The 18,070-nt window shown below is 40.1% G+C and overlaps 1 protein-coding gene across 4 annotated transcripts in view; it reads right to left on the bottom strand.

Annotated features, from left to right (window-relative positions):
* Window positions 1-18,070, bottom strand: part of Aftph (aftiphilin) — a 69,143-nt gene that overhangs the window by 12,872 nt on the left and 38,201 nt on the right. For all 4 annotated transcript variants that reach the window (XM_059275382.1, XM_059275386.1, XM_059275384.1 and 1 more), the window contains exons 3-7: window positions 13,044-13,195; window positions 9,875-10,001; window positions 8,713-8,769; window positions 4,575-4,697; window positions 38-98 (exon numbers count right to left, since the gene is read on the bottom strand). In XM_059275382.1, the coding sequence (XP_059131365.1) occupies window positions 38-98; window positions 4,575-4,697; window positions 8,713-8,769; window positions 9,875-10,001; window positions 13,044-13,195 (520 nt within the window). The remainder of the gene's footprint in view (window positions 1-37; window positions 99-4,574; window positions 4,698-8,712; window positions 8,770-9,874; window positions 10,002-13,043; window positions 13,196-18,070) is intronic.

Here is an 18,070-nt window from a genome sequence, read left to right as displayed (position 1 = left end):
CTAGCTCTGGCGCTAGAGGCTCTACGGAGAGACGTACCATCTAAAGGGTTAGTAAGGCCACTGCTACTCCAGTCAAACTGGACGGGTGGTAGAGACTCCTAGAGTTGAAAACAACAAACACAAACAAACAAACAAACAAAATAAAAATTAATCAGTACAGGTGGCAGCAACGTAAAGAATTCTTAAAGCAAAACCCCCAAAATACAGCAAGACCACTAGGCAATAATGTACCTATAGACAACATTTGGATAATATATAATTTCAGGTTATTTGCAAATAATAACACAAACTGAAATTGCAAACAGTATGCTTATTGACATTATAAAATATACATCCAACAAATGGAGTATCTTTAAATTTTCAAACAAATTTATGTACTGATTCTATTTCAATCTTTCTCAAGTTGTGTTTTAGACTGTTAGATTTTAAGAAAAGGATTTAAAACACAGACTTTTTTAGTGATAACATTTATTTTAAATACTAGTCATGTAACACCAGCAGATAAAATGCAACCTAACAGAGAAGGAACTACACTGAAAGTCAATTTGGATCATTGAAGACGATAACTAATTATATATGATCTTTACTAACTTAGCTGGTCTCATGATATATAAAATGAGAAGGTGCAGATTCCAAAGCCTCTAGTTCTTTACAAGTTTCCTGATTTTAAAAGAAAAGAAACTGTAGGCCAATAAGTGGGATGCACACTTTTTGAGACAAGGTCTTACTATGTAGTCCTGGCTGTCCTGGGACTCATTATGCAGACCAGGCTAGAGACCCACCTGCTTCTGCCTCCTGAGTGCTGGGATTAAAGGTGTGTAACACTATGCCTGGCTGGGATATACATTTTTAAAGTGTTGATTTTCAGATATTTAAGTGTACACACGTGCATGCGCACATACGTGTACGTGTGTGTGTGTATGTGTATGTGTGTCTGTGTCTGTGTGTGTGAGAGAGGGAGAGGGAGAGAGAGGGAGAGGGAGAGAGAGGGAGAGAGAGGGAGAGAGAGGGAGAGAGGGAGAGAGGGAGAGAGAGAGAGAGAGAGAGAGAGAGAGAGAGAGAGAGAGAGAGAGAGAGAGAGAGAGAGAAAACATTTGTGTGAGTGTGTGGGAAGACCAGAGGAAGACACTGGACACCCTGCTATCCTGCTTTACCCCACTCTACCGTACTCCTTTGAGGCAGGGTCTCTCTCTCATTGAACCTGGGGCTAGGCTGCCAGTCAGCCAGTCCCAGGGACCACCCTGTCTCTGTCCTGCACAGAGCTGGAGTTGCAGACTCCGAGTGGACATACCCACGTCTTATTCAGGTGAGAGAGACTCAAACTTCGGTCCTCATGCTCACAGGCAGTGTTAGTGTTCTTAACGCACCAAACCATCTCTCCAGCCCAATTACCATGTTTTTGAGATGAGGTCCTGATACATTTCTTAGGCTAGTCTCAAACCTGTGGTCCTTCTGCTTCCTTGTGCTAGATTGCAGGTATGTAGGTATGTGCCTCCAGAACAGTTCAGGGGTTTATTTTAGTCAAGTTCTTTGGCTTAGAAATTACGTGGAATCAGATTTTTTTTTTTTCCTTTTTGAGACAGGGTCTCGTTTCATTGCCCAGGCTGGCCTTAAACTGACTATGTGAGGGCAGGCTGGTTTTTGAACTCGAATTCTGTTCAGTCCTCCAAGTGTGATCACTGCACGCACTACCGTGCCTTGGGAGATTTATGCACTAAAATGAATTCTTACAACTGATTTGACTACTCTAGGTTTTTAAATTTTATAACAAAGTGAACAATGGTAAATATCAAATAGAAGATAGTTGACAGATGTTCTTTAAACAAGTAGTCACTTAGTTTTTCACTCAGCAAACTGTTTTGTTTTCTCTTTTGCTGACTGTGTTAACAACACTTATAGAAATAGCTTGTGTTCTATTAGACTTTAAATATCAACGTGTCGTTGCTTATTTCTGTTCATACTGTTGGTCTCGCTGGTCATGCTTCACTGTAAGGAAGGCACTATTACAACATTATACTTATTTTTTATTTTTTATTTTTAATGGGGAAAGATGCTATTGTATGTAGGATAGAAACGTGAATTGGTTCTTTGGGGAAGATACTATAATTGCTTTGGTAAAATAGGGACAGGCAGATTAACAGAAGCATCCAGTCTCCAAAAATCAAGTTCAGCCTGTTCAGCTTAGAGGCTGAGGAGAAAGGTATAAGGCATTAAGAGATGCCAGGGATAAGACGGTGGGACAGGAGTGTAACTACTGGGGGTACCTTTGTCCTGGTCTGTGCTGTGCACTAGCTCCCAAGCCCTGCCTGACACTGGTCTGTCACTGAGCTATATTCTCAGCTCCTAAGGTGGCCTCTGTGCTGAGTGAAGGGTTCTGTATGTTGACTGTGGGGTGATTACCTGCATCTGTACACGTGACCAAGGCATACATAACTATATAAATAAGATCCTAGCTTAGTCCTGATTATACTTTATATTTACTATAATTACGTGAAAGGTAGCCAAAAGCCTTTTCTTTGTTCTATCTTTAAAATACCACGGATATTTGTGATTACTTCAAATAAGTTAACAATAATGCTGGGGAAAACCCAGTTTGTAACCAGAACAGAAACAGAGGCTGGCATAAAGAGGCCTGGTCCTAGTCCTGCTGACCCACTGACGCACAACCTTGGGCAAGTCAGTTAGGTTTCCCATGTATGTTTCCTTGTGGAAAAGAAGGTGCAGGGTGTGAGATAATCACTTCCCACCCTGGACTTAGTCTGACTCACAACTCAAATAGCTCCATCAAAAGTGTCTAAAGCTGCTACTGATGACAGGTGGTCACACTCGCCTCCACACAATGTGAATTCAAGATACTCTCTCCGCAAAAAAAAAAAAGCCGCCCTGGTGTCCCCTCCCAGACTTTACTAATTTCCCTCTAACCTTGAACTCAAGATTAACCTGCCTAAGTCTCCCATGTCCTGGAACTGCAGGCTTGTCAGTACACTGGGTTCCAAAGTTTTAAAATCCCTTAACAAGAGAAGCAATGGTTGTAGTACTGAAAAATCCTACTTAGGTTGGGGGGGGGGGGGACACCCAAAACCATAAAACAAGTGTTTAAATTGAGACAGCGTAGGCAGATGGAAAGGAAATGATGCAACTGTAGTTGCTTGAAAAGCACTCTTCAGTGAGGCTAAGGATGCACACCCACGAGGACGGAGGTTTATGGGTTAGGGGGGAAAGAAAGACAAATGGGATCCTGAAGAGGTAGTTCTGATATAATTTCCAGCATTACAGGCTACTGTCATGTCACCTGAAAAGCATAGCCACTTCTAGATACAATAGTATTACTGGAGGGACCAAAAAGTGACTAGTGGTGAGACGTATCACTTTATATGAAGAAGATCTTCAAAATGCACTCACTTCAGGCGCCTGTTTTAAGCTGAATCACAGGTATGGAGTCAAGCAACTCAGCATGAAATTCTACATAAAATACATGTATTTCATTTGGTTACCTGGAATGCGCCTTTAGTTAAGTCTGAATTAAATTATATAAGAATATAACACAGTGTAAGGTTATGAAGAGAAGAAGCTTCTAAGATGTAAAATGACAAGCAACAGCTAACTCCAAGGAAATGAGCAGCATTTGTGGGGATGGCGGTGTAGAGGAGGAAAAGGGCAAAGAAGGAAAACCGACACTAAGTGTCTCAATACAAAAGCTGCGTTTTCAGAAAGTATAGGAAAGCAGCTAAGACTGTGGGAATGGACGGTGATCAAGACAGAGGTCAGTGTGCTGCGGCAGGTGACCTAGGGACCGGCAGAGGCAGGGCAGGCCTGCGAGTGCAGTGAGGGGCAAGGAGAGGAGGGTAACGGACACCTGCCCACGATCCATGAAGCCAGGCAGTGTGCACACGAGGCTTGGCTATCTCCTAAGTCAGCAATATTCTGGCTTGGAAATGAAGTTTAAACTATGCCCAGGAATAAACCACAGTGACGTACAGCAGTAACAACAGATGTTTCTTTTTTTTTTTTTTTTTTTTTGGTTTTTTCGAGACAGGGTTTCTCTGTGTAGCTTTGCGCCTTTCCTGGAACTCACTTGGTAGTCCAGGCTGGCCTCGAACTCACAGAGATCCGCCTGGCTCTGCCTCCCGAGTGCTGGGATTAAAGGCGTGCGCCACCACCGCCCGGCCAGATGTTTCTTAAAACACACTTGAAAGGGTTGGATCTATGGTTTACATATCATTTTCTTTTTTTGTTTTGTTTTGTTTTCGAGACAGGGTTTCTCTTTGTAGCCCTGGCTATCCTAGAACTTGCTTTGTAGACCAGGCTAGCCTTGAACTCACAGAGATCCACCTGCCTCTGCTTCCTGAGTGCTAGGATTAAAAGGTGTGTGCCACCACTGCTTGGCTATCTTTTTATTTTTGAAAATTACAGATAATTTGCCCACTGTATTCTAAGAATGTTAATTAACAATCAAAAACATGTCTATCATCATGTTTTACAAATGTAAAGATAAAAGATGTATTAAGGAAAATAAACCAGTATGTGTGATTATGTGTCCATATACATGCTTACACACATACAAATATTTTTACCTGGAATGGATCAGATATACACGTGTTCATTTCTGGTGTCATAATGGTTGTCTGACCAATAGAAGCAATTTTTTCTGCAGCAGATAGTGGTTTCAATGGTTCCTTGGTGGGCTCTAACATACCCTGAAAAAGGTATATTAGTCATTAATTGGAGAGGGATCAACACAAAGTTTGTAATGGCAATCTAAAAGAAAAAAAGATCATTTTCAAAATATTATACATAAAAGATTACTTTAGAATAAAATTTTTTGAAGTCAAATCTTCCATTTTAAATAAGATTTTACTTTATGATGTTTAAGACACTAATGTTACTCTGTTAATATTAATCTTTTTACATAGTAGTATGTTGAAAACACAGTGTCTTTTAGTATGAATTTAATGTCTTTAAATCTGAGCTGGTGTCTTGGTACTTAGACCCTGGGTCTGGCAAAGAAAACAGAGAAAGACTGCCATTTCAGAGAGGAGAACACTCTCTGTACTCCACTGGATCTGAAACAATTCAAACACACTTTTGTGGGTGGAGTGGGTTCGAGACAGGGTTTCTCTGTGTAACAGCCCTGGCTGTCCTGGAACTTACTATATAGATCAAGCTGGCCTCAAACTCATAGAAATCCGTCTGCCTCTGCCTCCTGAGTGCTGGGGTTAAAGGCGTGTACCACCACAGCCCAGCCGAAACACACTTTTAAGTAAAAAAGGTAAATACTTTGGATGAGTATAGAAACAAACAAAAAGAAAATTATTTGGTGTCAAGGCTCTACCAAACACAAAATGGACAATCCAGGTTAACAGTATGAAAAAGCAAAGTTTTTTTTGTATATTTATAAATCATAGCTGAGGACCTGAGTAAAGTGCTTACATCTTCTGGAAACCAACCAAACAAAATCAAACAACTTGATAAGCTCTTGAATATTTATTACCTTTCTACACACACACACACACACACACACACACACACACACACACACACGCCACTCTTAACTCTGTGTAGCATGAGTGTGGGAGATCAAAGCTCTAAGACAGGCATCTCAGAACCTGTGGATTTCTAAAGCTGCCTTTTAAGTAGAATCCTTACCCCCTCAGGGGAGTAAACTAGTAAGAGCAATTTATACATTCAACTCCTCCCCTTCCTACAGACCCAATTCCTAAGTCTAATATACAGGACAGGCTTTCATGTAGTAGATAGACAGATGGAAATAAGTTCCTGGTCAACTTGGTACCACATATATAGTATATATTATACAGGTTCTTCAATATGTTCTTATAAAAGAAAATATATTTGGTCATTACTAGTGTCAGCCACATTTCTTAATTTGAACTGATTTAAACCAGTTGGGCTCAGATGCAGAAATTCTCAAGCTATGCCTTAAATCCACTTAATCTGTGTCTCCCCACCCCTTCCTCCCTTCCTTCCTTCCTTCCTTCCTTCCTTCCTTCCTTCCTTCCTTCCTTCCTTCCTTTCTTTCTTTCTTTTTTTTGAGTCAGGGTTTCTTTGTGTAGCCCTGGCTATCCTGAAACTCACTCTATACAGCGATCCACCTGCCTTCCAAGTGCTGGGATTAAAGGCGTGTACTATCATACTCAGACCACAGAAATCTGTCTTAAATTTTCCAAACAATTTTGAAGTTGAAGAACCAGAAACTTAAATGATTATTTCAGTCAGGCGGTGGTGGCGCATGCCCTTAATCCCAGCACTGGGAGGCAGAGGCAGGCGGATCTCTGTGAGTTCAAGGCCAGCCTGGGCTACACAGTGCATTTCAGAAAAGGCTCCAAAGCTTTTTCCTGTCTCAAAAAACAAAAAACAAAACAAAACAAAAAAACAACCAAAAACAACAACAACAAAAGATTATTTCAGGTCTACTCCTTCATATAAAATGCACCATAGGGGAAAAAATACAGTTAAAGTTAAACTTTGGTATTAAAGATATCCCTGGATATGAGTTCACTGTTTACTCAGGTAGGCACAGTGAGGTTTGCTTGCCTGGGCAGGGTAGCAGATGGACAGAGTCATACAACATGGACCCCGACCACCCACACCCAGAAACCACAGTGACAGAGGTGGGAAGATTATTACGTTCACTAAATAAATGTTAGTGTGGGGCTTAAAAACAGTCCGTTTTTACTATTACAGGCAATAAAGTTACAAACTGAAGTGTAAGCTTTAGCCACCAACTCCTCCCAGGACTCTGAGGTAGCTAATGTGCTGATGCGACACAGGCTGGCAAGCTGAGCAAACCGTCTACAAGTGAAACTCCTAGTTCCTACTCAGATCAAGAGACTATACCAACAGCCTCTGGAGTACTACTGTTGGAGGAAAAAGGAAATCCAGATAACCAATACATTAAAGAAATGTTCTGGACTGTATTTACTAGAATGGAAAAGCATACAATACAAGGTAAATAAGGGAGCAGAGACTGATAAGAAAGCTTGGGCATAGCTGGGCGGTGGTGGCGCAGGCCTTTAATCCCAGCACTTCAGACACAAAGGCAGACAGATCTCTGTGAGTTCGAGACCAGCCTGGTCTACAAAGCGAGTTCCAGGACAGGCTCCAAAGCCTCACAGAGGTTGTCTTGAAAAATCAAAAAAAAAAAAAAAAAAAAAAAAAAAAAAGCTTGGGCACAGAAAATTCCATAACAAATTGCAAAAATAAAACACACTGTTCCAGTTCAATACCAATAAAATTAGTGCCTAGTCACAGAAAAAAAACTGTAGATTAAAAAAATCAAGTTGTACTTTACATGTACATATAGGTTGTAGAATTTAGACTGTTTTATGATTTCTTACTTTTTCTTTCATTCTTCGAGACAAGGTCTCATGTAGCCCAAGCTAGCCATGAGAAAAGGATGACTGTGAACCCCTTCCTGATTCTCCTGCATCCTCGCCTCCTCAGTGCGGGGATTATAGGTCTGCATCACCACACTCAGCTTTCTTTGGTTTTTACATTTTTCCCTTAAATTCAATTTATTCCTTATAGTAACATGCCATTTTTAGCTTACTGGATAGGACATTTTCATTTAGCAGTAACTCACCCCAAAACCACAAACATCAAATTTTTGACCGAGAAGCCGGGAAGCTGGCTCTAAATGTTTGCTGTGCATTTAGGTTTAGCGGAGGACCCACCTAAAAAGCTGTTCACGCATGCCTGTGAGCCCGGCATGTGAGTGCTGACACAGAGGATGCAGGGCTTGCTGGCCTGCAGTTTGCTCCAGGCTCAGTGAGCAGTGTGTCTCAAAGGAATGAGGCAGAGTTACAGAGCAGGACTCTGTGTCCTCGCCAGTCTCTACAGACATCTGCACCCACATGCGCATTAACCTCACATGCATACCCACTCCCCACAAAGCTACAAAATGTGACTAAATCTTGCTAAAGAATAAAATGAAAAATGCCCATTTGCCAGAACTACCTGGTATATCTGGAAAAACAAAATTCACACATTAAAAATATTAAAATATTAATGGAAACTCTAAGGTCCTGGCTCATTTACATGTACTATAATTTGGTATTTCATGCTCTTTTGGACATCCATAGTTTCAATGTTGTTTTATTTAAAATTAATAATTGAATTAAAACATCTCTAAGGTTCCAGGTACTTTATCTTCCTTTTTTCTTTTTAAAAGTTTAGAAAGACAGGCTGAGGAGATGGCTCAGCTTCGGTATCCGCCGTATGAGGGTGAGACCAGAGTCTGGATCCCAGCACCCATGTTGTGTGGACAGTGGTGACGCACACCTTTAATCCCAGCACCTGGGAGACAGAGGCAGGTGGATCTCTGTGAGTTTGAGGCCAGCCTGGTCTACAGGGAGAGCCAGTTCCAAGACAGCCAGGGCTGTTAACACACAGAAACCCTGTCTAGAAAAACAACAAACAAACAAGCAAAAACCCCCAAACCACCACCAACAAAACCACATTCTGACAAGTGTATGATGCACACCTTTAATTTTAGCACTCAGGAGGCAAAGCCAGGCAGGCAAGTCTCTGTGAGTCAGAGCCAGACTGTTCTAACTGAGATTCTATGCCAGCCAGGTCTACATAGAAAGGCTGTATCTCAAAACAAACAACTAACTTTTTGTCATGCTATATACGATGATTTTAAGAAAATGAATGCAATGAAGATGAACATACGCAGAAATAGTCTGTACTCACCAATCCTGCTGCATACATGGGCACTATAACAGGTTGCTTCTTATTGCCAGTGAACAGCTGCGTTTGTATTAGGGAGAAAGAACATGTATTTAGAGAACAGTTTGTCTGTCACACAATGAAATTGTTTCTAATATGCTTACGATGTTTTATTATACTGTGAATAATGAACAGAATAAAATATAAGCTCTCCTATGGGCTCTTACAAACATACATACTACATGTATGTACATACATTCATGTGTGTATATATGTAACCCAGCCCAATTTTTCATTTTACAGTTAAGGAAAAACAAAAATTTTCTAAGAAATAATACTTAGAGCAGTGGTTCTCAACGTGTGGGTCACAACCCCTTTGGGGTCAGACCACCCTTTCACGGGGGTTGCCTATCAGCTATCCTGCAAATCAGATATTTACATTATGATTCATAACAGAAAAATTACAATTACAAAGTAGAAACGACAATAATTTTATGGTTGGGGTCACCACAACATGAGGAATCGTATTTAGGAAGGTTGAGAACCACTGACTTGGACTGGAGAGAAGGCTCAGCAGTTAGGAGCACTGGCTGCTCTTCCAGAGGTCCTAAGTTCAATTCCCAGCAACCACATGGTGGCTCACAACCATCTATAATGAGATATGATGTCCTCTTCTGGTGTGCAGGCATGCATGCAGACAGAATATTGTATACATAATCAATCAATCAATCAATCAATCAATCAGTCAATCAAGCAATCTTAAAAAAGAAGAAGAAGAAGAAGAAGAAGAAGAAGAAGAAGAAGAAGAAGAAGAAGAAGAAGAAAAGAAGAAGAAGAAGAAGAAGAAGAAGAAGAAGAAGAAGAAGAAGAAGAAGAAGAAGAAGAAGACCACCACTGTCTTTACAGGAACACTACAGTGTCTTAAAATTTCCACATTCAGAGGCCAGCCTGGTCTACAGGGTGAGATCCAGGACAGGCACCGAAACTACCCAGAGAAACCTTGTCTGGAAAAAAACAACAAAACAAAAAAACAAAATAAACAAACAAAAATTCCACATTCAGAATAAGTGAACATTCAAGCCAACCATTTCTCTGTAGAGTTAGATAGTCACAGCTTAAACAGAATAATAAATTTAAAAAATGCACAGGTTGATTAAAGTGTTTTTCAAGGTTCTAACAAACTCACAATGTTTCGAGTGTCTATTCCCAAGGAGCACAAAAGCTTCTTGTTGCTATGGGAGCCACCCCACTGGTATCTCAAGCCATGCGCATCATGAATATCCTGCAGTTCCGTCCACACATCCAGCAGTTCACTGTAAAGGCCACAATGAAGCCAACAACACATTACTCAATGCTTTCACCATGAACTTCCCCTTCAATACACTGATGATATACCATACACTGTAATCAATTGTGTATCAACTGTTATCTCAGTGTAACCAAGAGACAGCACTAACAGTAATTAGAAAGGTAAATTAATCTCATCCAGGAATTAGCTTGTTTCTTAAAAAAAAAAAAAAAAAAAAGACCATTTATTTATTTTTATATGTGTGAGTATTTTGTCTGCATGTGTGTATGTATAACACATTTGTGCCTCATACGTTCAGAGGCTAGAAGAGGGTATCAGATCCCCTGGAAATGGAGTTATGGAAAGCTGTAAGTCACTATGTTGCTGCCAGGGACTGAACCTAGGTCCTCTGCACCAGTAAAGTGCTCTTAACTGCTGAGCCATCTCTCTGGTCCTAGCTTGTTCCTTTTTATTGGAAAAGAAAAACATTTAGGGGCTGGGCTACAGTTCAGTTGGTTGAGCGCTGCCTTGCATGCCCAAGTCCCTAGGTTCCATTCCCAGCACTGAGAAAACCTGGCCTACTGTGTACAATCCAGTACTCAGGAGAAAAAATGTCAGCGGTTCAGTCATCTTTGGCTACATAGGAAGTTCCAGGCTAGCCTGTGCTACATATTTTGTTTCAAAAAATTAACATTTAAAACAAAAAAAAATACTTGGCACCCACCATTTTAATAGGGTTACTCAATATTTGAGTTTTCCCTCTTTGTGGTTAGAGACAGGCTCAGGTAGACATGGCTTTTGGATCCTCTTGCCTCAGCCTCTAGAGTGCTGGAATTCTATGCTACCATGCCCAACTATCCTTCAGTCTTGATTCACAAACAAAGGTGCAATTATATTTTCTTCCTTTCTAAATATGGATCTATAATATATAATTTTCTATTTCTTTTTCAGGTTGTATTTTCTGGCCTGCATATGTACAGTAGTACCTTCTACCCATCTGTCACTGTCCTTTTTTCTCATGGTTTTCAGTTACCTGTGGTCAACTATGGTATGAAAATATTCAAGGGGAAACTCTAGTAAGACAAAATACATTAATTTTTAATTAGTGCTATTATGAGTATTTCCCTATCATCTCATCACATACACTGTATCATCTCATATCACAGTACAATAAGGTGTGCTGAGAGATCACATTCACATAACTCTTATTACAGTATAATCTTCTATTAGTTACTATTTACAATCTCTTACTATGTTTAATTTATAAATGAGGCTTTGTGGACACATAGAAAAAGCAGAGCATGTATAGACATTAGCACTATTCAATATTTTAGGCATCTTCAGGGATCTTGTTACACACTCCCTGTGGACAGGGAGGGATTGCTGTGACTTTGCCAATGGCTACATCATACTCAGGTCATGCAGCATCACTTGTTTAGTTACAGCCTACAGCTCTCAGTAAGATGTCTTTTACTACTTGGATTCTATTATTAGGCTAGCAGTGACCATCTTTCGGTATTTTATGGGGTGTATTATCGTATGGTATATTATTTCCTTTGATTGATTCTCTTGGAAAGAGATTTGTGCCCTTTTTGAAAGCCTGTACCAGAAATACTGAGGCTACAAAGAGGGACAAACAAATTATAAGTGACTTAGTTAAATGGAAGAGAGGGAAAATTTGAGAAGGGAAGGATGTTTCCAGAGGCAGAAAATGATGATGAAGTACAAAAAGAAAGCCCATAAATAGAAGTAACTTTGAAATGAAAATCAGAATATGAATTTAGACACCCTAACATCAAATAATTAACAGGAATTCCAGGAAAGGAAAAGAGAGGCAGAGGAGAGCTGGTGACTGTAAAGGTAAAACTATAAAAGAATGCTCATTATGAAAAACAAGCCGTCAATGTGACTCCCATCAAGATGTTTCACTGTGAAACCGCAGCTCAGCAACAACTTCTAAATCTGCACTAACTAGTAGAACTTGGTCTCTTCTGCAGTCTCCCTAACAGGCTCTACCAAGTAAGCTAGAAGGGAAGTTTTAAGATGACAGGTATAAAGAGGCCTAGGCTGAACCATTCTAAATAGGAGCAAGAGAGTTGGTGCAGGGTGAGGCAGGGGATGACAGCCTGATAAATTTGATCTCCAGGAAAACTGTATGACTAGGCTTTTAGGGGCAAGGAGAGATGCAGAAAATAGAGGAGAGACTATGTGAAGTGCTTGAGAGCAGAAGTATTTTGCGCTTCAGACTATTTTAGGTTTAGGTTTTGTAGACTTTACTGTTGGGCATCTAAAATCTGAAATGCTCCAAAATTATAAACTTTTTGAATGTCATGTCAATGCTCAAAAATTTGTGGATTAAAAAAGTAATCAAGCTCTCTTCCTTTTTCAGTGCTGGAGACCAAACCTGAGGCCTTGTACAAGCAGGCTGGGCAAGTGATCCACACCCACAGCCCCACAGGGTTGGATTTCATAGCACTTCAAAGTTGGGCTTTCCACATTAGGGATGCTCACCTTGCATAAAGTTTAGGAAGACAGCGTAGAAGAGAAAACAAGGGCTTATTTAGCATAGTATTTACACAGTTAAAAGGAAAATACGACATTTAAAAAATTAACCAAAAGCTGTGATGTCAGTATGCTGAGAAGATGAAAACAAAATGGCAGAAGAGCTACATTTTCAGTGAAGCCAAGTGTGCGGACACATTTTCACTGACGTTAGGGGTGCTGACACATCCCTGTAATCTCAGCCCTTGAGCTTGAGTGCAGGCAGCCTGGGCTATACTCAAGTATAGCCTGGGCTATAGAGTTGGACACTGCCTAAAACAAAAACCAGCTCATTTATCACACTAGGTAGTCAGGAGGTAACAGAGCATTGGCTGATTAGAATGTTAATTTAAAGGCATCAAAAGAAACATCTCAAAAGTAGAGAAACAGATAATTTCTTCAAGTCTTTTAGCACATGATTAGTCTTCAAATATAGTATTTTAAAACAATGCTGTGAGAAATCTTTACAAATCAGACCAACTGAAATGAACAGAATCACGTTCTCTAAAAACTATCTACTACTTACCCACTTCCAGCTAAGGCCTCTCTTGTTTTTATCTGCGAGTTGTTTGTTTCCAGCAAGTGCTTCAGGGAAGTAACTTCCTCGTCAGCATCAGGGACAAATACAGAAGGAAAACAGGCTTCGAAAATTCTCTCCAACCGGTTGAGTAAAGCTGTCTGAATCAACCCCCAGAAAGTTCACTTTCATTTCTTCAGTTTTAATGATGTCTTAATTTTAGTGCACACGCGCGCGCGCGAGCACACACACACACACACACACACACACACACACACACAGACACACAAAATCTACTACTGTAAGAAGGAAGGAAACCACCCACCACTCAAGTACAGAAAACAGTGAGAGAAACCACTTCAGCAATGACTCTAAATGGCTGAGCACTCATGCTGTTGCTGCAGACGTGACTAACAGGAAGTGCCAAGCGTCCACTGGTCCTTCCATATAGTACCTTAGTCTGCTACAGATCTCTACAAAGAGAAAGTTATCGCTCTATTGTATAGGAAGAAAGTAACTTCCAAGTCTGAATAATCTTTTAAAAGTCAAACCAAAAGAAAAAAGAAATCAGACAGCATTCATCTTCTCTCCATTACTCAGTTAACAGAGTAAGCATAGAGACATACAGACCAAGGAAGGTGGGTATTTGGGAAAAGTAGGCTACCACAGCTAATCAGAACTGCTTTCTTGACATAAACACTTAACTGTGAAAGCCTTTTTGAAACACCTCTGCTGAAACAAGTGCAGAACACAGTAAGAAAGAGTGTGTCAGTAAAAAAAAAAAATTGGGGTGGGGCTGGAGAGAAGGCTCAGTCATCAAGAGCACTTCCGCTCTACTAGAGGACCCAGTTCAGTTTCCGCACCCACATCAGGCAGCTCACAACTCCAACTCCAGGGGATCCCATGACTCTGGTCTCCTTGGGCACCTGTACTCACATGCACATTGCCCATATGCAAACACACACACACACACACACACCCCTACGCATACTTAAAGATAATAGAAGTAAATCTTAATTTTTTTTTACACGTATTCATTTTCTGCGTAGTGGTGGCGTAGGATTGTATGCCATGGCGCACACCTGGAGGTGAGGTGGTTCTCTCCTTCCACCGCATGGATTGCAGGAATTAAATCAGGCTTTCCGGCTTGGCAGCAAACACTCTTACCCACTGAGCCATCCTGCTGGGCTGAGTGTCTCAGTTTTTACTGATCTAAATTCAACAGTTCTTTATCATTTTTGACATCACGCATTACCTCCTAGAAATCCCATTTCTTTACTTACCTTGAGGTAAAGCCAGGACATTTACTAGAGTATCTTCTCACCATAAAATAAACAGATAAATTTACTTGGCATTTTGAGTTCTTTTTTTTTTTTTTTTTTAATTTAAAGTTGTTGGATTTAGAATAGTGATTTTTTTTTGAGGGGGGAGAGATACCACTGTATTTATTGTATATGTGCAACCTTATTTCCATCTTCTTAACTGTGTTTCATATACATACAGGATATTTTAAAACTGAGTTCAACTTACTATTTAAACATCAGTAGGAATACAAACTGTTATAAGTTAAAGTCTGTTAGAAGATTCAATGCACTACTGAAGTTGACAACAGAAAATGCCACATCAAAATTCCTTCTGGCAACTGACACAAACAAGTTAACACTTGATTTCTCCTTTGGAGTAGTCAGTAACTAGGAAGAAGAAAAACAAAGGGCATAATTTCTATAATCACATTTTCCAAGTGCCCAAAACTCCCTTTTGGAAGCTGTACTAGAGCAAAAGCCTTATCACTTATAATTAGTCTCAGGGTACTCCTTTGCTAACTCTGCCAAAGTTCTCTGACGCCCTCATTATATTCATGTGAGACGAGACAAGTCTCACTTTCAATTATGAACCCTAAAGCAAAGGGTAGACTTCAGATCCCCAGGCTCCTGAAACTTGAGCCTGTCAAGGGGACCCAGTACTAACTGGCTTCAACAGTGGGGACAGACAGACATGACTTTGAAAGAGATCAGATAACTATCTAATTGGAAACCTGATGAGCACTTCCCTCCTGGGCAGGAAAGGTAAATAAAAACTCACCTAGGACCACATTTTATTTACCAGAAAATTAAATCTTTACTGTATCATCTTTGTTACCTTTTTAAAGGGGGGGGGGACTCAACCTGTCACCAGAAGAAAACAGGAATCCTAAATTTAACTGGCTGAACAACACTGCACATAGCTTAGGTTTTAGGCATACTAGTCAATGAACACTTGCTCAAATGACTGCAGGGTATTTGAGGGAGGAAAATCCCATTAACGTAATCACTTCAATTTCTTTGTCTTTAATTTAGCCTTTCCCCACAAAGGATATAAAGTACATACAATATTTAAAACTGTGTTTTGCATATCTTCAGAATTAGATAGAAAATACATTGTTTCCAATCTTTTGTTAGATGAAGCAAAACAGGGTTTAGCAACATTTTCAACAGACAGCAACAGAGTGATTACTTTAGGCTTTGTAGGCCATCTCTAAACAAGCAAGTATGAGTGGGTTCCAGTAAAACTTCATGTATGAAAGCAAGAAATAAGGGACAGATCTGTCCCCTGGGCCATTCTTTGTCAACTCCAGAACTGGAGCAATAAATAAATATTAAATGACCAGAATCTGCTAACAGCACCAGCCACAGGGAAAGAGCTCAACACAACAAAAAGCAGCTAACAGAATTAACAAAGGTTTTCATTAAATTTGTTATGACATTTCCTTTTTTTTTTTTTTTTTTTTTTTTTTGGTTTTCGAGATAGGTTTTCTCAATGTAGCCCAAGCTGTCCTTGAACTCACAGAGATCCGCCTGCCTCTGCCTCCCGAGTGCTGGGATTAAAGGCGTGCGCCACCACCGCCCGACCCAACAACAATTTGTTTACCATATGAGTATAAAAGTTATTACATCAAAGGCTAGAGTTGCTCCAGTAAAATATTAAATTTGGATTTACTTTAATGAGTAAAAACGAACTTTGTTTATACTGACTTATCCATATGAACTATTCTGAATACATGACATTTACTTCGTTTTGATTTAATGGAGGCATCACCCAATTTTTGAAAGTTGTAACTTATTACCTAAATTGTGACTTAAAAAATCCTTAAGTTGTATTTTGCCAGTGGCCATGTCAGAGGAGCAGCAGGTGGCAACTGACTTCAGGGATGGGCCCACAAGCGTGCAAGGCCCTGATGGGTGAATCTCAGATAGGCAAGGCTCCAAGAACCTCAGGACCAGAGTGTCTCTTACTACTGCTGTGTCTTTGTGTGTTTGCTGCTGCCATCTTTCTCTGGTATCTGGCATGGTGTGAATGGGTGTGGGGAGATCCCCACTGCCCCTAATGTTGTATGATTATCTCATGGAAATATCCCATTCTATTGGGTATTTTTTGTTTGTTTGTTTTGTTTTGTTTTTCGAGACAGGGTTTCTCTATGTAGCTTTGGAGCTTGTCCTGAAACTTACTCTGTAGCCCAGGCTGGCCTCGAACTCACAGAGATCTACATGCCTCTGCCTCCCAAGTGCTGGGATTAAAGGCGTGCGACACTACTGCCTGCTCTACTGGGCATTTTTACCTGTGGATTATTATGAAGATGATTTCCTCCTAAGTTCTACTGTTTAACTAAAGCAATGATATTATACCATAATGGTGTTACTTTAAATAGGATTTGGATGATTAAGGGATTATGGCAGAGGCTAGCTTAGTGGGAAAGTTAATATAGGTAAAAGCAAAATATGGTGCTGGCTCTGCCCCTGATAAAGCAGGGGTTGAAGAGGATAGAAAATAAGAACAAGGAAGTGTCACTCAACTCAGCTAGTTCCTCTTGAGTACAGGCTGTGGCTCAGGTTAATGATAAAGAAACACAACAGTCCCAGAAGCTAAAGCAGTTCAAGTTCTTTTAATCTTAACATTGAGAGATGTGTTCAAGGGTTTTGGTGTGCAACATAGCTGAAACAAAGCTTTAAATAATGACTTAAAGTTAGGTTAAGATGTTTTTGTTAATGGCTTAGAGGTTAAAAAAAAATCTTGGAAAACAAAGGGCATACTTTTAATAGCTGAGCAAGGTCAGGGAACAAGGACAATGACAGCCTGGCTATTGCTGGCTGACTTACTAGGATTGCTGGGGATCAAGGGTGATTATTAATTCCTTGTACCCATTTCTGCCCTCAGCTTCCTGATATAAAAACTGTCGAAAAGTGGGTATGCACCCCAAGGATTTAAAATAGAGCTGATTGTTTTTCATATATAAAAGTTTAGATCTGTGATTCTTCTAAGATTTCTTATAAGATTACCTTTTGAGATAAAATAAAATGATTGGTCCTTTGTAACGGCAAGATGCAGTCTGCCAGCAAAAAAACTGGCTGAGAAAAATACCTTGCTCGCTTATACCCTGTTAATCTATAACAAGTTGCTTGGGTACAAATGCATGTGGGTTCCTGGGATACCTTTTTTTCACCTGTAATACATAAAATGTTTAATCATGTAAGGGATATGGAAAACATGCTGCTTTTTACTTGTATTCATTGTAATCATTCACTTGAAAAATAGATTGTAACCACACTGTAATTTTGATACTGCTTGAGAGATTTTGTTGGGGGTATATAAGCTTTAAGGGGAAAAAATAAAGTTAGTTAGAAGGAAGAAATCAAGAGAGACAGAAGGGATACATCTGGATAGAGATAAGAAAAGACATAAAGACCAGAGAGAGAAGACGATGAAGAGACCCTTAAGGTGTAAGCTGCCACTGTAGAGAACAAAGAGCCCTGTGCACACAGATAAGCACTGGAGAAGCCAGGAAAGTTAAACACACGGCTCACCTCTTTAAAGGAATGAGGTGAGAAGCTGCTCTTCCTGGAATGCTGGAAATGATGTTTTACACCCTGGCCATCCTCTACTGTCTCATGAGACAGGCTCTGCCGTGTCTCCCAGACTTTATGTTCCTACTTCTCCAAGACCTTTGCCCTAAGTCTGGAGCACTGTTTTTAGAGCATAAACCCACTCTTAGGAGTGAGGTC

The sequence above is a fragment of the Peromyscus eremicus genome, chromosome 10 (genome assembly GCF_949786415.1).
Source record: "Peromyscus eremicus chromosome 10, PerEre_H2_v1, whole genome shotgun sequence".
Lineage (NCBI taxonomy): Eukaryota > Metazoa > Chordata > Mammalia > Rodentia > Cricetidae > Peromyscus > Peromyscus eremicus.
The sequence above is the reverse complement of the archived record's forward strand: the minus strand, read 5'-3'. Positions and strand labels throughout refer to the sequence as shown.